Genomic DNA, 20823 nt, shown 5'->3' with positions numbered 1-20823 from the left:
CTGCTGCCTCAAAAGCGGTTCCAGCTCTGCTGTGGGAGGCTTGTGTGCTGCTGGTGAGCAGAGCAGCCGGGCTCCGGCTCTGCTGTCCCAAGTCATTTTGTCATATTTTATGCTTTTAATCTTATGGGGAAATAGAATTGTTGTGGGGGCTGGCACTGGTTTTGGTGGCAGAACGTACCTGCTGGAGGAAGCAAGTAATAAAACACCCCCTGAGCTCTATCCATGAGGCCGGGTTAGCGTACCCACAGTTCCTGGGAAGCTGGCCTGCTGGGGGTGGGGTGGGGCAGGGGGCAGGGCAGCACTGTTGTGCAGAAACACTGCTACAGTAACAGCAGGCGCTGCAGTTCAGGCAGCAGGACAGGTCAGTGCCTGACCCCATTGCTGGTCCCATCCCTTGGGCTGTGTGGTGTTCCCAGACTTGCCCATTTGCCACCGTGGCAGGGCACCAGGACCCTTACAAGGCCTCCAGCAGGGTGGGTGCTGCTCGTTAAGCACCTGCTACAGCATCAGCTGCCCCTGCCTTCGCTCCAGGGACAGCTGCCATGTACCTGGCAGAAGTCAGAGCATGATTTCCGTGCAGAACACAGCCCTCCCTGACGGCTGAGCAGTCACCTACTCAAGAGAGCACCACTTCAAAAGCATGTGGAACCAAAGTAGTCCCCAAACAACGTGCCTCCCTCTGCTCATCATTCCTCAGCCTGAAGCACTTATAGGCAGGGCTGCTGGTGGTAGAGACAGTGTTTACTCTCATTTTACTATTGCAGATGAAAGCAAAGTTCACCTCACTTAAGGCACTTGCTATTATTTGCAATCGCCCGTGCATCAAGCAGGTCAGCTGTGGCAGTGCTCCCCAGAGCAGGAGACTGGCTAAAAGTTCCCAAATGTGGGAGTGACTTTCAGCTCTGTAGGAGGACTACCTGCCTGCCAGAGAAGGTTAACAGTGAGCAAATACCATCCACCCGGGGATCCATTTTCAGTGCTCTACAGCAGGCCCTCTCACCTGTGTTCCTGTTTCAAAGTGCAGCTGGGGGGGAAATGCCCACACTCTTCTGCAGTTTTACAGTGTGACCAGAAAAGCCTGCGCTGATCCAACATGTGACTTGCAACTGCTGTGGTACAGTCTCCTTGCCCGAGGACGCTAAATCCATTTCAGAACCCCTTAGCATGAATCAAGTGGTGCTCACCTTTTTCAGGGCTTTGGCTTGTGAACGGTAAGGAAATGGGTCAGCCAGGACTGACTGCCTCAGTACTCTCGGCCAGAACATAGAGAAGCAGCTTATGATGTCACATGCTGCTTCCAGACACCACTACTGCAAAAGAAGCAGCTAGGTAGCAGGTATTTTTGTGACCAAAAAACACTATTGCTGGTGTTTAGCTTCATAAAAAAGCATTTTCTTACTTGGAGGCTTCTAGTCCTCCTGGGAGATTTGCCATTTTCCCATTTCACAGAGTGTACTGGAAGCCACCTCATGTTGAACAAGTAAGCTCTCTGTAAGCAAAGGGGGAAAAAACCCCACCAAAACCTGTCAGTAGCACAGTTGGGAAGTTGGTCTTCCAGAGATCAGCATCGTGTTTTGGGACAAAAAATACATCAAGACACTGATGTTACTTGGTATGTTCTCAGGCAGTAGCAAATAGTCTTTATAGAAAGCTGTTCTTGTGTTATTGTGTGGTCACAAGCTTTACAATCATACCAATGATCTGAGATCCACGGGGGCACATGCATAAATCCATGCTGGGATTCTTGATTTTATCCTGCAGCAGCTGGTCTAGCTCACAGCGCAGCTCCTTCACCAGCTCAGCAATCTAACACACATGGTAAAACACAGGCAAGTGTAAGGCTCATGAAACGTAGCTCCTGCATTCTAAACACAAGCTCTGGAGCATTCCCAGGATTATTGCTCCTTTTCCTTACCTGGTGAGAGGCAGCAACAAACTGTATCCATCCATCATCAAGAGAAATGACAAATTCTCCCTTCTGCAGCTGCACGTGAACCTGCCCACCTCCCAGCAGGACCAGTGGGTACACCGACACCATACTGCAGTCTCGAATGAACACACGGCTGGTCTTGATTTTCTCATGATACACCAGGTAGGGGCTCTCAAAGTGCCTAGTCTGGAACACGTGTGCAACATCCTCATTAAAGTGCCACAACTCTTCCTACCTGCTGGGGAGGACACGGGCCTGCCTGCCTCTTCCACATGGGCTTCCCCACCTCTTCTCTGACTGCAGAGAACAGCAAACGTGCTTAAAATGCACCTGCGTGACTAACAGACCCTGGCTGACCTGTAAGAGCTGCCGGTAACTTGCCAGTTACCCCTTGCTCCTTCCCGCTTTGCAGTGAGCATATGAGAAACCGGTTAATTCATCAAATGTCACCTAAAGGCCCCAAGTGCTCCATTTCATGCCAAAGACATTTTCATGTGAGCATTTGTTACGCTCTTTCAAAGCAAGAGTGATGAACAGGCTCAAAGCCTTTATAACCCAAATATGTGGTTAATGATTACAAGCCCAACTTTTCTAAAGTAATTTGTATCCTGGAAAAGCAACGAATCATCAGATATGGAGACAGACCATGAGACAAATACTAACCATGTATCATGGCAGAGAGAGAGGAGCTCCCATCTAAGTATTGGCTATTAAGCTGGAAAGGAAATTAACTTCAGCGTTTGAGGACCCACAAAGAAACAAACCGGAGTATGTCCCTAAATTATTTACCAATAAATAATGTTTCAGCTGAAGAGACAATGCCTGGGGAGGGGCAGTGGGGAGAATTCATCTACGTGTATGAAGGTGCAATCTCAGTCAATTGGATTGCAAGGCTAGGCCAGGGGAGCACTCCAGCTGCAACATTTCTGCGTGCAGCTTTGCAGGTGCAGCTTAAGAAAACATGAACGGGGGGGGTTACTGCGTCTGCTCATTCCACTCCAGAGACTGGAGTTTAACTGCAAGCCCAAGAGGACACTCGTAACTCATGAACTCACTGTTACTTACAATTCTAACAGGACTGTTCAAGCATGAATATTTTTTTGTAAGCATCAATAGGGGCCCTCACTGTAATCTTATCTGCAAGGTGATTTCTTTTATGGGAAAAAAAAAAAAAAAAAAAAAAAAAAAAAGAGAGTATGCTTTACAGAAAAAAAGAATCCCGACCTGATAATTCACAGATGAAGGGTGAATGTGAACATAACCATCACTTTTGGTAACAAACTTCAGCTCCTCTGCTTTTGGTTGCATTTTGACTGCTCCTGTACTGGTCTTCTGGTATTTGCCCTCTGGCTTTTTCACCTGTATGGTAAGACAAAACGTTATAAAAATCTGCTGTACCAGAAAACCTTCTCGTGTCTTAATTTTATCAAAACCAGAAATTCTCAAGTATTAACACACTAAGTCACGAGAGACAGATCCTACACTTTGAGGTGCTGTCTAACCCTGATGGTTCATTTGTAACTTCAGCCTTCTAAAAAGCTGTAAATTAAAGTAGCTTGTTACAATTTGCTGCTGGCTTGTGTGTATCACCAAAATCAGCCTGTAGGAACAGCAGCAGTCTCGAGCAATGCAAACTGGAGCTCAGCTGCCTGGCTCTAACACTCTCAAGCAGCAAGCTTTGGCAACTTCAGCCAGGCTCAAGCTGCCACAACCAGCCCTGACTGAAAGCAGGCCGTGTGGATATGCTGGACAGCAGAAGAGAAAATGAAAAAGCACTCTTTTTACCTGGACAACATTAGGATACAGTGCAGCACACAACATGGCCGAGATCAGCTTGATGTTCTCTGCATTTGAATTTGCCTGTGAAATTAATGCATGCGTTAGGTATTCTACAGGTAAGTCTATGAAGGTAAAGCCCTGCTTCTGGAATAACTGAATTCCTGAAACCAGTTTACTTTCATAGCTGCACTGCTGTGCTTTACAGGGGAGGACTAGTTACCGGTCCCAAGTCTCAGGCTAGACCTGGCCTGTGTTCCCCCCACTATTAATGGAGCAAATTGGTCACCAATTATCTCAGCGCAGTTCGTGCCAAACACAATGGTTCCCTAATGTCCGGCTACAAAGCGGCTTGTCTCCAAGGAAAAGCGAGCATGAGTTGCCCAGTGCACCACTGAGACTCTACAACTACCAAACCCTTACCCACCTCGTCATATAGCCCCAGGAGATCTCTAGCTCCCCAGGTACTGCTTTCTGAAGATTGTCCCCAACACTGAAGTATTTCACTGCCTGCTCTGTAATGTTCTCTCTTCTCAAAATAAGGCTGGCACTAATCCCAGCATGCGGGCCCGGTCATGAGTCAGACCAGTGCCTTTCCACCACTTGCTGACTTCTAAGGTGTCAAGTTAGCAGTGTTTCACTGTCTCAGAGGAGGAGGTTTCACAGCTGGGCCTGTTCTTCCTGGTCTCACGCAATCAAGGCTGGTACCAGCAAGCACAGTGCACAGGGAAGCAGAACAGCAGGTAGGAGGTGACTGTTGCCAGTGTGAGAGAGACCACAAAGCCAGACTGTGGCAGGAAGCCCACCAGTCTAGAGCCCACCTGGCACCCACGTGAAATGAAAAACTGTGGCGTAGTTTTGGAGCGCTGACATGCTGTAAAGTTACCTCTTCTCCTGTTGCATCCAACACGCCATCCCCTCCTTGGGACCACTTCTTCTCAATGTCTCTGGCTCTTAATCCCTCCTTCACAAACCCAATGTCAGAAAGCAGTTCTGTGAATTGCCGTTTCAGACTGGCAATTTCCTACAAACAGACAAAGGGCTGTGACAGGTGCCACACAGAGTATTTTCGTCACCAGGACTCTGCCAGTGTCTCAACCAGTCCCTGTGAGAGGCCACAAAAACAGACTTACCTGAAGAACTCTTCCTGACAAAAAGTTCTCCCTGCAGTAGTTGTAGCTTGCCTGAGAGCCCTCCTTGATACTTAAACGCCATCCCTAATTGAGAGGATGGGAGGAAACCTTTAATGAAATATTTCAGCTTGAATTTCAAACACATCACAAACCTACTGAATTTCAGCTCACCTTATAGGCCTGGAGAAGAGCCAGGTAGTCGCTGTTTCCTACTGCGAACTCCAACTTCTTTTTGTTTGCTTCTTCCCTTTTATCCCACGGTGACACCTAGGCAGGCAGTAACAGATTAAGCAGGTTCTTCCCCTCACAACTTAAGACAAGCCATTGCAAGAGCTGCATGGCACCATCTTTGGTATTTTCAGCACAGCAGCTCACAGGTCAGAATGCAGATTTTCTTCATGGATAACAAAAAATATGAGGTATTCAAAAAATGCCCAGTCAACCACAGAGCACCTAAGCCCACTGCCCTATCCAACCATGAAAAAGCCACAGGTAAATTTGTGATTGACCAGATCACAGAAAATATTGCAGTTTGGGCAGACCTCTCTGCAGTTGCAGAATGCCAAGATCCATGGAAAACAGGTCCGACAGATCTTAGCAAGTTAATGGAGCTGAAGCTCACAAGAGAATGCCTGTAATAGAGAAGAGCACAGCAAGTCTAAAATCCACTTGGGTCTGAGAGAAAGAGAAGGTGACAATAACTCAGGACATTCAAGAAGCTGAATTCAAGTTATTCTATATCACCATATAGAAACATCGCACTTGAGGTCAAAATGCTGTAGAATATGCCCAATAAACGTACGGTAAACAATATGTAATTAAATAACTAGAAAAAATCTGTTTCTGATTCTTTCCCAACTATCCTCAGTGAAAACTATTTGCGCTACTAACGACAGCAATCAAAACCTCAAGCCCGATTTTTCGTGCAAGTTTGTACACTGCAGTATCAGATGAACACCACTAAGAGCACCTGTAAGTACAACAGCTGATTCAAAAAGCCAAAGCAAAGCGAACACAAACAGATCCAGACTGAACTCTACATTCACAGCTCAGACACGTCAACTTCATCATTATCACTGTTGCGTAATTATTTCTAACTGCTCCTTACATTAATTTTCAATTTTTACATCAAATCTGGACAAAGTGGACTAGCTATACTTGTTCAAATTAAAACTAGTATCTATTCCGTTTCTACTGTTCACTCATAAATAACATTCCTGTTGCTGCTGCATGGTTTTGGTCTTCTGCTTGTAACTGGACTTTTTTCATGGGCACTGCATTAACTAACATAAACAATGCAGGCTAAAAAGGAGAATTAAAATGCTCAGGTGTCATACTGCAAGTTATAACAGTGTTTTGCTGCTGCATGGAAACATAGCACTTTCGAAGCAGGATACGCAGTTAAGATAAGAATACTTACGAAAGGTGACTTAAAGGCCAGACTTGCTGCTATAGTTAGTGCAGGATCCAGGCAGCGGAAGATGGTGCCAAACAGCATTAACTTGCCAATCCTGACATCGACAGGCAGAGAAGCCAAGTGATATCCCAGAGGGGTGAGCTTTTCATCTGGAGTTAATGCTCCCAAGTCTTGTAGTCGCAGCTTTGATGCTCGCAAAGACTCAGTTTTAGGGGGCTCAATTAGTCGTGATAAGACGGAATGAAGACTGTGTGCAGAAAACATCTCCAGAATTTTGATTCTTAAGGAGAAAAAAACCCCAACAAACCATTAAAAAGGAATAAGAAAAAAAAAAAAGGAGCTTAGTTTCATACACAGGACATAAAAAGTAAGTTTTTATAAAAACAAAACAAAAAAACCCCAAGAGAAACCATGCTTTTAAGAACATGCTCCCTAGAAGAGGACCTGTAACACGTATTTCAAGTCAGGAAGCAATGCAAAAAAAATAGCTGGGGGTCTGAGCACTTCATGTAACCCCACAGAGTCCGTAAGGACAGATTCCTATTTAGCACTTCAGGGTTTAAAATTAACTTTTTTCTGTAAAAAAATGTTTGTGTTGTTTCGTTTCCTTTTTGTAAAAGGGGTGCACAGTGTGCAGCAAGGATAAGAGCGCCTCTTCATGATGGTGGTGCTTGATCCAGGTCGCGGCTTTACTGTGCTACGCTGCACTGAAACAACACAGGGGAGTTTATAGCACAAAGGGACAAACATCAGCCATGGGTCTGGAGTACAGGAACGCAACTGTCTTCTCTGGTGATGAGAGATCTGAGAGATGCGTCTTTTTACTAGGACCAGATGGCAGGATTCCTAGGATCAGATCCTCAGCTCTGCTAAGGAATGTGAAGGACAGGAAGAATTGGTGGGAGGGTGGGATTACGGGGGCTCTAGAAGCAGAAGCAATGGGATAGTAAGATCAAAGCAACCAGTCAAGAAAGAGTCTTAGATCTCCAGAGCATGTTTCTTGGTTTCGTAATGTGAGAAAACACCGGGGAAACTAAACACCTTGGTAATGGCATTCCAGGCTTTTTCAGGCAACACAAGGAACAACAGCTCACCTTAGACAAAGCTGCTCCAAGGGCACTCTTTGTATTTCTGGTAACTGCTGTTTTATAAGCTGATGGTTATAGTGATGGCTACTGAAAAGATGAAAGCAGACACCTGAGGCTACACGGCCTGCTCGCCCTTTCCTTTGCAGAGCGTTGGCCTTGGACACAAATGTGTCTTCCAGACTTTCCATTCCTTTGCTTGGGTCGTATCTACAGGAGAGCAAGCAACAGGCTTATATTCACTACTGCAGAGTGAACAGACTGGAGGTCAAGCAGGCAGATGCCGCCAGCTTCTGTAGGGACAATTCCCACCCCTGCAGTTGGATCTGAGTCTAGACTGCCTTCCTCCACCTTGCAGCAGCTTTCTTTCAAGCTTTCCCCAGCTCTTTGGAAGCTAAAGTATGCAGCTCAAGGTATAGAGCAGTTCCCAGGATCACAAAGCCCTGCAGAATGAATCCCAGTACCTTTTCTCTTTCATTTTTCCAGAATCAATCACATAGACCACATCATCAATGGTGACAGATGTTTCTGCAATATTTGTAGAGATGATGATTTTGATAACTCCTGCAGGAGGCCTGAGGAACACAGACTGCTGTTCTTCACTAGACAGTGAAGAATGAAGTGGATAAACAACACACCTGGAAGGACAATATGACAGCATGCTCAGTGCATCTCCAGCCTTTTCCCTCTTGGGAACAATCTGCCTGCACGCACTGTTGCCTCACCCATACTAGACAATGCCCACAGCCATTCAAAGCAATATAAACCCGGCAAACTCTCTTCCCTATCACCTTTAAGACACAGAATGATAGACTCATTTAGGTTGGAAAAGACCCTAAAGATCGAGTCTAACCGTTAACCAAACACTGCAAATCCACCACTAAACCGTGTCCCCAAGTGCCACGTCTACATGCTTTTTAATACCTCCAGGGATGGTGACTCCACCACTTCTCTGGGCAGCCTGTTGCAATGCTTGACCACCCTTTTGGTGAAGGAATTTTTTCCAATATCCAATCTAAACCTCCCCTGGCGCAACTTGAGGCTGTTTTCTCTTGTCCTATTGCTTGTTACTTGGGAGAAGAGACTGACACCCACCTCGCTACAACCTCCTAGCTTTAGAGAGCAGTAAGGTCTCCCCTCAGTCTCCTTTCCTCTAGACTAAACCACCCCAATTCCCTCAGCTGCTCCTTGTAAGACTGATTCTCTAGATCCTTCACCGGCTTTGTTGCTCTTCTTTGGACACACATCTCCAGCATCTCAATGTCTGCCTTGTATTGAAAGGCCCAAAATGGAACAGGATTCGAGGTGCAGTCTCACCAATGCTGACTACAGGGGGATGATCACTGCCCTGGTCCTGCTGGCCGCACTGTTTCTGATACACGTTCTAAGGGAAGGTGGAGAGGTTTACAGAAGGGACAGGTCTCAGAATAGAACTGAGCAAAAATTCTGCCTCTCTTGAATAGTCTACAATCTGCCATTTATAATGCCAGGCTGGAAGAAATCACTCCAGCGAACCTTCCCATGGACATCTGTATAAAAACTGTTGAGTCAAGGAGATCCAATTACATCTCCATGTAACAGCCTAAGGCCAAATGCAACTGCAAATGAAAGTGTCTCAGCAAACAGAACAAGGGCCGAGGTTAAGTTTTCAACAGTCCATCAGATCATGCAAAGCACAAAGTGGAGAACACATTACTAGGGTTTCTGAGAATTTCAACAACTTGAATTGCAAACCAGCAAGATAGCAGAAAAGGAGCTACCCTGACTGGAGTCAAGGCTTTCACATCACAAGATGTCTCACACGTTTAATAACCTTTATTTATCCCTGGATAAAGGCTTTCTGCAGGAAGCTACTCTTTATTTAGGTAAAGACTGATAGTTCTGGAGCTTTTCTGCCTTACCTCTTGCTGTGTCTATTATTAAAAAGAGCATTAGTCTGGAGCTGCTCATAAAGCATCTTGATTTCTGCTAGACCAGGCAAAAATATCAACACAGCACCTATATACATAGATGTAAAAAAAAAAACCAAAATAATAATAATAAAAAAAAAAAAATCACTCAACAGAAATGACAGCATGTTTTATCAATGTGCAGAAGGCCCAAGTTGAAAATCCAGCTCTGTTTTGCAATCGTTGTGCAAAACCCACACAGCCTGCAACAGTCTCACCAGACTTTCCGAAGTAGACAATTCTCTCACCTTCCCCACCCCACATATATCAAGAGCTTTGTTACTCAGCTAGAACTTTTTTTTTTTTTAAATAGTCAGTAACTACAGAAATTCTGCATGCAAAACATTAGCTTTGGGCTGCCTATAAGTGCACAGCCTCCATGAATCTACTTTTGTGCACCCCACAAGGACAATGAGATTACCTGGGGGGTATGAATGTCTGCCAGCAACTATCCACTCCAGCAAGGCTTCAATTAATTCCAGATTAACCTTCTCCAAGTCCATGACAGACATTGTTTTCAACACTGTCTTGTCAACCCCTGGGGAAAAAAGAAATAACACACACAGTAAGTCCATCTCTTGTAAAAAACATCTGCTAGATGCACTGAACCAGTGTGGCTGTACAACCAACCACACTTTGGTTTAAACAGCATCTGGCTTAGATTAGTCAGGGGCAGCTCCATGACTCAATGTGTCATATTCCTGCTTCCACACACTCCTGTTTCAGGTCTTCCCTTCCTTTCCATGCCTTAGTGGTGCTCACACCTGTCCTGTGCACAGCCTTAATGAGGATTCATCTACTAGCAGAACGATGTGCATGCATACTAGTGATAAGAGCCAAAAGCCTTCACATTGCCACTCACAGATACCTCCAGGACTATCTTCTCAAGCTCTCTTTCTTCTGCCTTCCAATGTTTCTTGCACAACTCAAAAAGACACACAGACTCCATTACTCTTCTGAGACGGTAACTGTCTAGCAGGAGCCTGAAGCTTTTAAGCAAATGGCTCTCACTCAGTATCACTGTGGAGCTCACCATAACGGTGTGCAGGACTCTTCAGGACTAAGCACAAGGAGGATTTTGATGACTACAGAGTGGAAAGTTCATGGAAGAGTCCAGTCTGCCTCTCTTAAGCCATTCAAAGCGACTGAATTTCTCAAGAAAGGCTTGTCAGGCTGAAGTGACCTCCTTGAAGTGGGCAGATACATGCTGCTCCAACGAGAACAGATACAGAGAAGAAAGGGGAATCGACAAGGCATCTGAATAGGGATGGAAACATGGTAGCTGAAAACGGTGCTTTGTCAGATGCTAAGAACTGTTTTCAGCCAAGATGTTTGTTCTGGTTCAAGAGAACAATGGGTTCTTTCCCCCCCACCCCCAAGCTGGCAGGTTTCTGATCTCATCTAGAAGTAGTAATCTGGTTAATCTTCACAAGTACAAGACTAAATAATATACATGTATTCAATATACAATATTATATGCTAACGTACCACATTGGCTGGCAAATGTTATATGCCAGTTTATTAGATTTAAGAAGGAGCTCACCTTTATATCGTGTAAGGAGCTGCTTCAGAGTTAATTTTTGGTCTGGGTCTGAATCTCTGACAACTGTGTCTGTGCCTTCCAGAATGCCAGCACGTCTCAAGTCCTCCTCTACTTCTTCAAATGCAGTTCGTTTGTGTCTTCCATCCTGTTTGCTTTCTTGCTTGTTTGTCTTCCGCCTGTAGGGACTACTGTCCTCTAAAACATACCTTAAGAGCAGAAGAACATTCAGTGGTGTGGAAAGAAGCCTAAAGAGTCTTTTTCTAATAATTAGCTATGGAGATAGGGTATCAAAAGTATTTATGTATAAATCTGAGAGGAACTTTGTATAAGCAGGTTGCAAAACTAGATAGTATCAAGGACAAGGTGCCCTTCTATACTGGGATATCAATCTTTTAAAAGATGTGATGCAAAAGACTAGGGCTGCAAACGTGATCTTGACAGCTAAGTGGGCAGCTCAGAGCAACAATCTGCAAGTAATTTACAATATCTGATCAATTTATTATCTGGAATATCTGAGCTGCTGTGACTCTCCAGTAACTACAAATGGTAACAGGGATCTGGAACCGGAGATGCAAGGTAGGGCTTACAAAAAGGAACTGTTTGGTAGCCTGCATTTTTCGCCTTCAGTGCTGATATCTACCTTCAAATTTCTTTTGCTTGCCAACGTCTAACCACCACCGAAACAAGTAAAGCACAAGCACTGACAAACTCTTCATGACAAAGCTCACCTTTTCTTGAGTACTTATGTAGTATCTGATGCAGAAAGACTTGTTTTGGCACAAGATCCCAGACCCCACTGCAGTATAAGCACTATGGTTTAAAGACAGTGCTTTAGTAGAACTCCAGTACTGAAGGGGATATGGGAGGTTTGAAAGGATTAAATTTTTAAATCTGTGCACAGAACTACTTCAGTCTCAAGGGTCAACAGTGCAACCTCAAAGGCTGAATACATCTGAGAATGTTTGGCAATTTCATACCTTGTCAGTGCAATCACATCTTCCAGAAAAAACTGATCCACAGGAAACGTTCGACCTAAAAGGAAACACGTGAATAAATCTACGTACCACACAACACACAGAAAAGAGGAAAATGGCAAAAGATGGTTATCGTTTCACACAGGTTATGATGCTGTACACTGGCTTCACGGCTCTCTTCTATACTGCACTCTTCAACACAATTTCTGTCTAGGTCAAACAGTGGATGTTTTCCAAGCATGCATGTTTTGGTAACATGTGCTTACCCAGTCAGAGAATGGCTAATGTGTTCCCATAAATGTGTTAATGAGGCTACATGGTTTCTGTCATGTTCAATGTAATTATTCAGTAATTTAGGAGGCACGTTTGGGTAAACATGTACACATTCAGCTGGATCCTTTCACTGCTTTGTTTTCACAAGGACAGAGAAGGGTCTTCAGCTGTGGTGAAACTAGCTCAGTTTCAGAAACCATGTCATGCACACAACGTAATTTTTGTCTTTTGGGGAAGGAAATTCTGCTGGTATAGAGGCAGCACAAAAAAAGCTCCACTTCCAAATCTTCTCTCTCCTAAATTTCATGGGTCTTTCCTTCTTGGAATCATAGTTCTTGTATAAATCCTCATCTTGCCACTTTGCAAATTAGCCCACTTGAACACTTCTCAAGCAGAAATACTGAAAACAAACCCCTCAAAACAATGAATGTGACAAGATAACAAAAATGAATGGTTTTCACCTGGTATGTTAATAATTGGACAGGAGTGAAAGTATTGAGAAAAAAGCTCTGCATTCAAGGTGGCACTCATTAGTATAATGCGCAGATCTGGCCTCTGAACCATTATATCCTTCAAAACCAGCAGCAAGAAGTCACTGAAGAAAAAAAGCAAGATGACATTTTAATTTCTTCAGTGTTAACTTCCAGAGTCTCTTTTTTTCTTACCACTCTGTGCACTTTCCTGCTGTTTTCAATAGCACAGCAATACAAACACAGAAGTACAAGCTTCTCAGAATGGCTAGAGGCTAACAGCGCAGTAAATTAACAGAAGGCAATCTACTTACTCTTTGGTTGTCCCTTACTAGAGTGCCAGGACTACCCGGCAAATTCATTTGAGCAACAAAAAGCTCTGACTACCTTAGGAATTAATTACATTACTAACAACATAAGAAAATTAGATAACAAATTAACTCAAACAAACAGATGAGTCTTTTTTGCTCCTCTTTCTCACTGGAAGAGTTATTCAAACTTACCCACTCTTTCCTGATCACTGTATTCCCTACATATTTATAGCTTTTGTGGCATGCCTAGAAGGCTAGCTTGAAGTGATTTTAGATGAAAAGGAAGAAGGATGCTTGAGAGATACAAGCCCTTTTATGGAGCTATAGTATAATCTGAGCTGTAGAATAACAGGTCACAGTCAAAGCCTCCTGGAAACTCACTGCATTGCAGTGTTCCAAAAGGAAAACATCAAAGAAAAGGATCCTTGCCACTTAGTTTACAGAGATACTGATAGACATTATATTTTGCCTGACATCAGCAGGTTAAGTGGGGTAAAACTGCAGGAGGCTGGAGCAGGATAGGATGCGACAGTCCAGAACTAGTAAAATCTATAGACTGGAAGAAAACGTGAGTGCTTCTCCCTTGCAGCGGCTGTGCTGAAGCCTGCAGCAGGAGAAGTAATTCCCCCAAAAGGGCACGTAAAGAATCACAGTATTTGGTAAAAGCTGAAACAAGGGAAGAATAAGAACCAGACAGCTGTGGCTAAAAAGTTACTTAACCCTCCAAGCCCATCCAAAACTTCTTTCCAACAGCACTGCAATGTGATGGCGGGTTGGAGGCACAGAAATATAAGAGACGTGCTTTCTTTGCAAGCTGCTGCAACACAACTTCCTACTGCCCAAAGACAAGAACCTAAACCCAGACTCCTCCCACAATCCCACATTACAGCCACAGGATCAACAAGTCTGACTCCAGTTACTTGCACCTTAGTCACCTTTAGCCTCCTGACTATGTTTCTTCATTTTGCTTATGGGATAAGAGATTATTTACCTTTCTTCTGTTCTTTCGTGAACTTCATCAACAATAACATGTGTGATTCCCTGCAAAGTCAGATCTCCTTCCAGCCTTCTCAACAGCACACCAGTAGTGCAGTACAAGAGTCTGGTAGCTGAGGACTTGAATGGTAAGACAAAGCATTCAGTTGACTTTGTGCAACAACATAGAATATGTGTTGCTGTAAAGCATTCAGTTTCAGCTGAGTGCCAGGTTTGACAGAAAGGGAAACAAGCAATCCCTGCTGGAGATGAGCTGATTTTTATTTTCTTGATTAAAACTTAAGAACACCTGCTTCTTACCAAGGGGCACTGCTAACTTTATAGTTAGGGGTAAACAAAAAAACCCTTAACTGTTTTCCCAGGGGAAGTTGTTTTCTGATAAACAACTCATCTCTGTCCCTAGAAAGATTTAGCGAATCTCTTTTTTTAACATAACTCTTGGAAAAAAGCAATCAGCTGCAAGGTAGACAACATTTCACTTCCAAGAGAAGTTTGAATTCAACCCCCCCTTCTGGCTGACTGAAGCTGTACCCTTCAATCTCCCCTTGGGAGAAAAACAGAAATGGAGACACAGTAGCCTTCCAGAGGACAGTATTACTCACTCTCAGACCCCTTCCATATCTCAACAGAAAGTAACGCAACAATACAAGACATAGTACTACACTCTCATTATGTAAAGTCCACTGTAAAGTGGACTGTGCAACTTGAAATAAAATACAGAATATATCTCCTAATATAATATATAGATGCTACAGACTTCTTATCTCCCTATATGGCAGACACAAGGCAGAAATTCAGTATGCTAGAGAGCGCTAAGCAAATTTTAATAGAACTAAATTAAAAGCAATAAGCAAAGCATGTATACCTTCACACTTTCTAGACGGATCTGATATCCAACACTGAGTCCAATCCTTTCTGTTCTTTCTTTGGCTACACGTTCAGCCACAGAAATGGCAGAGATCCTGCGAGGCTGAGTGCAGATGATGTTTGCAACTCTGCTTGGAGATCCTTGCAATGAAGCATCCAAAATGAACTGAGGAATCTGAGTGGTTTTCCCACATCTGCATGACAAAAATCAGGGATTAATGAAAAAAAACCCCACAAACCCAATGCCTTCCATCCATGTAAATTAAGATGACTGCATTCCATTCAAAATTTGCTGTTTCACTAGTATCATCCTTCACATAAAGTTCACATAGGACTTCTGCCACTGGTCACAGATGGACCATGGCCCTAACCTTTTCAGGACATGGATGCATATTTCACATTCTTCTGTGCATACTTTTGATACATAAAGGCTGTATGTGCAATCATGATCTTACCCCGTCATGCCACTCACAACAAGAACTTGGTGGCTCTTAAGCAAATCAAGAATGGTTTCTCTCTCTTGCCATGCAGGGAGCTTCTGTCTTTCATACAACATGGATTGGAAGTGCCTAGAAGACTGATGCACAAAAACAAGACAGCATGACAGGAAGAACCCCATTGGAGCAGAACAGAATGAAAAAGCAGCCTGTGGCTTAAATATTTATTTCTCTAAAGTAAGCATGAAAACAGGTACTCTGTTCTGTACGTCATACCTTTTTCAGCCGAAACTGCGTGCACAATTTAACATTTTCATTATACAGAGACTTTGCCTGCACATCATACTTTTTGGAAAGCTTTTTCTTGAGGTTCACGTAACTCTCATTCTCCACAACAACTTGTTCAGGCTCATCTTCCTCCTCCTCTTCTGCCACCTCTTCTTTTTCCTGAGGTTCTGACACAGCTGAGGCTTGAGACAGAGAATGTACAGCTAGGTATTCGTATCACTAAGGAACAAAACCTCATCAGCACTGCAGAAGTGACAAATGTTCCAGGAGCATTCTCAACAAAGAACCTTGTTAGGGTGGAGCTGAAGGTCTGCAGGACTGCTTCTGGCATGCATTTAGTTCAGTACTACCAGCAAACCTCCCGTCACCCCACCAAACAAACCACAATTTCTCCACCTCCAACCCACTTCTTGCTACCCCTGCACCAGCTGTGCTATGCGACACCATGGTTTGGGTGGCCACATGGTGAACCAGACCGCTAACTACTATGCCTTCCTGAATGTTTTTCATGTGTCTCAGCTCCCTTCTCTGATTGACAACACAACCACTTCTGTGGAATGCAAGACTGTGATGGCAGCACCAGCTTAAATTAATTAAAACTACCATATAACATTAAGTGTTAAACCACTGCCAAGTACTTTTAAACCAAGGCTGAAACCGAACCAGGTACTTTGGTGACAGATTATGGGTCTGGCTCACTACATGGTCTTAACGTCTAGAAATAGATTTGGAACAGATGCCTGGATTGGGCTCTCTGCCTTCTTTCTCTCTTTTTTTTCTTTAAAAAAATCTTTTTGACTGTTCTTGGACCATAAGGGTCTAAGAGAGAAACCATAGAGGGAAGTGTGGTGTACCTTCAGACATTCGATTTGAGCCAGCTGTGCGCTCTGTCTGCAGCTTTACCAATGGTGTTGCTGCCAGCAGCGGTATAGGAGGAACACTGTATTTGTGGTGAGTACTTGTAAGTAACTCGCTTATTTCGGATTCATCTTCTAAGCAAGTTACTAAGGTGTACACCACTGGTTCATCAGATTCTGCAGCCATCAAGGCCTTTCCAAAGAGGAATTCAGCAATGTGTAAACGACAAGCAAGAGGTAGATTCTCGTCAGTGGAATAAAAGGCCACAAGAGGTGCCTGACGTGGATACTTGTTTTCTTCAGGAAATCTTACTTCAAGTTCATACACCGGACCATCACTGTTAGGTCTGAGATGAACATCACCTACAGAGCTCCTGGCTGGTTTTAGTGGGTGGTTTGGAGGGAATTCATGTCCAAATCTGCATTTTGAACCAAACCTGCAGCCTCCTTGGAGATAAAATTTACATATTTCCTTTGCAGTCTGCTTTGCTGTGTCCCTAGTACAATCACCCTTTTGTTTAGATTTGCTGCGTCTGTTTGCTAGGTACTCCAATTCCAAACTAAAAGTCCAAACGCGGTTTTGAATTCTTTCTACAAATTTTTCTCCATAGATTGACCGGAGGGCAAAAGCCTCTTCTTGTCTCTGTTCTAAACATTCTTCTTGACTGGCTTCAGCAGCTGTTGCAGAAACCTGCACCTTCTCTCCATATCTTTCGGTAAAGCACTGCAACAGCAAATACTCCAATGATGCCCCAATATTACCATTGCAAGATCTCAATACTGTCCTACAACGCTCGCTGTCAAAACCATACCTGCAACAAAACAGAGACAACATAGCAACGAGAGACTTGTATGAAGCAAAATAACCGCAGATTTGCTTGATTAGGCTTACAGTAAGGGAGCACGTATAGCATGAAAAACCATTACTACTATTGGAGGGGAAAAAATCCACACCAAAATATTCGCTATTTTCAATGACAGTGGCAGACAGTAATTTGGTGTTTGTGAATGCTAGTCTGTTGTTTATAAGGTGACAAATTAGTTTGTGTGGCAACTATTTCACACCCCAGAATGCAGCACGTAACAGTTACAGGATTAGATCTCCCAGCTGAGCTGTATAAATCGAACTCTTCCAAAAAAGCTGAGTCGTCTTATATATAACACACTCAAGTAGTTAATAAATGCTCACTTTGAGCAAAATGGATGAAGAACACTTAAAAGGTTTTGAAACATTAACTACCAGGAAGAAACACACATATAACAGCAATGCTCCCTGAGCTTTCTCAGTGTCTGTTTCATTGTCTTGGAGAAAGAACTGAAAACTTCACTGAAAAAAGGCTGGAGTGATTTATTATCAAAAAAATGTTATTTTAAACTCATCTAGTTGAGGACTAAATTTGTAGGAGATACAAACTCATCAGTTCTTCACACAGAACTTCCTTGGAGCCAAGAGGAAGTCCAGGCACTGAGGGCTTACAGGATTGAGACTACTGATTTACCTCTTCAAGGTACAAATTATTAACTGAAAAGCATCACCTGGAGAGCTTGTGCACAGCAAACGAAGACACTTCACTTTCCACAGTTCTGTGCTCAGCAGATGACCTTGGTATTACGTCACAAACCTCCTGATCTGTTGACCAGCACTGTTCATCATCAAGGTAATCGGCTTCATCATCATCTTCACCAGAACCAGCTACTCTGATAAAAAGAGTTATCAAATTAAAATGAAATAAAATTATATAGTTTGGTAGATGCAAACTCTGCCTCTGGAGTTTTAAATCCTCCATTTAAATGGAGGATTCTGCTACCCTTTTCCCAGAGTTAAAACTGTAGAAGAACAAAACAGACTCAAAACCAAAGGATTCGACATCAAATTAAAAGTTAGGGGAAAAAGAATACTGTTTTCATTTCTAACAGTGTGCCTGTTAAAGTGTGCTCATCTAGAAGAGCTAGAATTAGTGCCTCCATTTAAACTAACTCTGATTCAGGAGCCAGCTCCTGCCCTTGAAGCTCCTGAAGAAGTTCTTTCACTCTTCTCTGATTCTCCGATGTCATGTGTATGGTCTGCAGAGGCATTCTCGCTTCAGGTCTCTGTTTCGTTTGCCCTCCTCTTCTGGCAGGTACACTTGATCTAAAAATTAAAACATAACACAACAATTACTTATTTGCCTGGCTCAAATGTTCTTGACTGAATTGGGATGTGTTATGAGCCAACCCTGTATTTCAAAACAGAAAAACTAAAATAAGGTAAGTCCATCACCTAAGGATTACTCAGCTGGGTTCATTCTTACGTGACCAGGATGTGTGGGTCTATATCTGCACGCACACACCCATGCATGTATGTATTTTATCCTATGTCAAATCCATATTCAAAAAAGTGATTTAATAAACACTTGGTTGGGGTAAAGCTGTTCTCAGACTACAGTCCAACCACATATGCCTAAGCCACATTGGTCAGAATACATTCAGGATACTAAATTCATTCTAAATTGCTTATTTTCCATGGCCCAGCTTCTTCTTTGTTATACACAAAAATTAATATCCCGTGTTTATTAATGCTTTCTGATCAAATATGTCCTGAAATTACTTATGACCAAAGAAAATCAGAGGTTCTAGTTTTTTTTCTAGAAGACCAACCTTCCTAGCTAAATATTAAAAAAATTAATCAAAAAGGACAGGTAAAAACTGCTTCATACTGAAACAGCTTCATCACCTCTTCACTCAAGTATATTCAAAGACGTCAAAAAACCATCCCCAAAGTATCCCAAACATCTCTATGCCACCCACCCCCGGCAAATTAACAGAAAGACCTGGATTCCAGCCTTGGTTCCTCAAAGAGACAAAAATCATCTCCATCATCCCAGATTTTCGTTGAGCATTTCCTATTTCCACCAAGTTGAGACTTGTTTGAATGGCCACTCCTGCCTCCTCCTCTTCCTCCTCCTCTTCCACTGCCTCCTCTTCCTCTTCCTCCTCCCCTTCCTCCTCCTCTGTTGGGCTTTCCCCTTTTCCTCCCTGCTGAACTCATGTTCTCTTCCTGAGAAAGGGGAAAAAATAACCTTTAAGTTATGAAGATGATTTAGCACATTGCAAATGTACAGGGCACACTTTATTTGTTTTTCCATGTGACAAGAGATGATACCCTCTGAAACCGCAGTTAGTTAATTATTTGTATGCTGGTGTACTTTTATGCACCTGAAACAAAGTACATTCTTCTAGAACACAAGTTCTGTGGTTTTAGAAAATAAAGGTAATACTCCTCACAACAGTTCAGCCAAAAACTGCAGGACCTCTGGCAAAAGGATGAGCCTCCCAGCAGTGCTGCCTAGCCTGGGAACTCCAGTTCCACCACTCTGATGGAATTTTTTTGGACACGGGAGCCCAAAGGACAAAGCTTCAGGGGAACTTTCACAGCAGAAAGACTCTGCCCTGCCAGTTTTCGACTTGGAAGTTTGCAGGGCTGAAAATAAAAGGTTGAAGGGCAGCTGAAGCCAAAAATAGTTTGTTTCCACATTAACCTGCTCCTGACCCATATCCTTCTGGCAAAGAGCTGCCCAGATGGCTGAGCGCTCTGTGGAGCCTGAGCAGGGGAACAGTCAGGGACCTGTCTTGGAAAACTGCAGCCTTCCTCTCCTTCTCACAACATAACCTTCACCAGCTCCGAGACATGCCCATTAGAGAGCAGTTGTTGTCAGTGACAGAACGGTCCAACATTAACACGTGCCCCAGCATCATGCTCTGGCAAAAGGAAAGCTGTTGCAGGGATAGGTAAGCAGATGCGGGCAGTCTGCCAGGGGCTTAATACCCGGATCTTTGCACTGGCACCTCCAGACCCAGGACAAGAGCTGATGCAGCCACGCAGGAGTAACAGCCCGAACGAGGGCATGAAGAGCAGCAGCAGTCTGGGGCTTGGAAAGAAGCAAACTTCCCTTTTTGCAGCAGTTCTGCCCCACCGGAGCTCCAGCAGGACTGGCCGGGATTCAGCAGACAAGCCGACCCCGGTCAGAGCCAGCCCGGCGTGGGGGAGGGAGGCAGAAGGTCCAGCCCGGCCGCCGGACACGGGCGCCTGCAGCCGCCGCCGAGGTCACTGTCACAGAGGGTCCGTCCCCCCCCCCCCGGCACACGGCAGCACCTCCCCGCGGCCCCCGCCCCGCGCGCGTCCCGGGCCGGCCGCTCACCGGCGCCCCACGTCCGGGGACCCCCAGACCGCCCCTCCTGGCCCCGCCCCGCCTCACCGCAGGGTCCCCATCCCCTCCTCCCGCCACCATCCCGGGACCCCGTCCCCTGCACACTCCCCTCCTCTCCCCTCAGCCTCCTTCACGGGCCCCCGCGCACCCCCTGCCCCCCCGCAGGGCCGTTACGCCCCCCCCGGGAACCCCACAACCCCGCAGACGCCCGTGCCCTCCGCCCCGTTCCCACCTCTCCGCTCCGCAAGGGCCCGGCGCTGCGCCCCTAACCCGGAAGGACCCACTTTTCCCTTCCGGGCCGCCGGCTACCTTAGCAACCACGGGCACTTC

General features: G+C 44.5%; 1 protein-coding gene across 1 annotated transcript; it reads right to left on the bottom strand.

The window, feature by feature from the left end:
- Positions 1–1533: 1533 nt before the first annotated feature.
- On the bottom strand, positions 1534–20778 carry DHX57 (DExH-box helicase 57). The gene is made up of 24 exons (XM_027779645.2): positions 20726–20778; positions 19117–19343; positions 18285–18437; positions 17843–18004; positions 16304–17118; positions 15438–15631; positions 15180–15301; positions 14723–14918; positions 13853–13977; positions 12542–12675; positions 11811–11865; positions 10834–11039; positions 9712–9828; positions 9243–9339; positions 7806–7979; positions 7351–7551; positions 6260–6536; positions 5011–5106; positions 4840–4923; positions 4593–4730; positions 3716–3790; positions 3155–3289; positions 1916–2116; positions 1534–1806 (listed from the first exon to the last, which is right to left on the bottom strand). The coding sequence occupies exons 2-24, from the start codon at positions 19332–19334 to the stop codon at positions 1663–1665; spliced, it is 4119 nt and encodes a 1372-aa protein (XP_027635446.2). The 5' UTR covers positions 19335–19343; positions 20726–20778; the 3' UTR covers positions 1534–1662.
- Between the last annotated feature and the right edge of the window lie 45 nt (positions 20779–20823).

The sequence above is a fragment of the Falco peregrinus genome, chromosome 7, assembly GCF_023634155.1.
Source record: "Falco peregrinus isolate bFalPer1 chromosome 7, bFalPer1.pri, whole genome shotgun sequence".
In the NCBI taxonomy this organism is placed as follows: Eukaryota; Metazoa; Chordata; class Aves; order Falconiformes; family Falconidae; genus Falco; species Falco peregrinus.
Note: the sequence above shows the minus strand (reverse complement) of the source record. Positions and strands in the feature narration are given on the sequence as shown.

What these genes read in the sequence shown, in the direction of transcription:
- DHX57 (XM_027779645.2), bottom strand. Translation starts at nt 19,334, where the DNA reads ATGAGTTCAGCAGGGAGGAAAAGGGGAAAGCCCAACAGAGGAGGAGGA. An exon ending in GAGCTGGCTCCTGAATCAGA is followed by an intron (nt 18,005 to 18,284) that starts GTTAGTTTAAAT and finishes TCTTTTTATCAG; the next exon opens with AGTAGCTGGTTCTGGTGAAG. An exon ending in TCCAATTATTAACATACCAG is followed by an intron (nt 11,866 to 12,541) that starts GTGAAAACCATT and finishes GTTTCCTTTTAG; the next exon opens with GTCGAACGTTTCCTGTGGAT.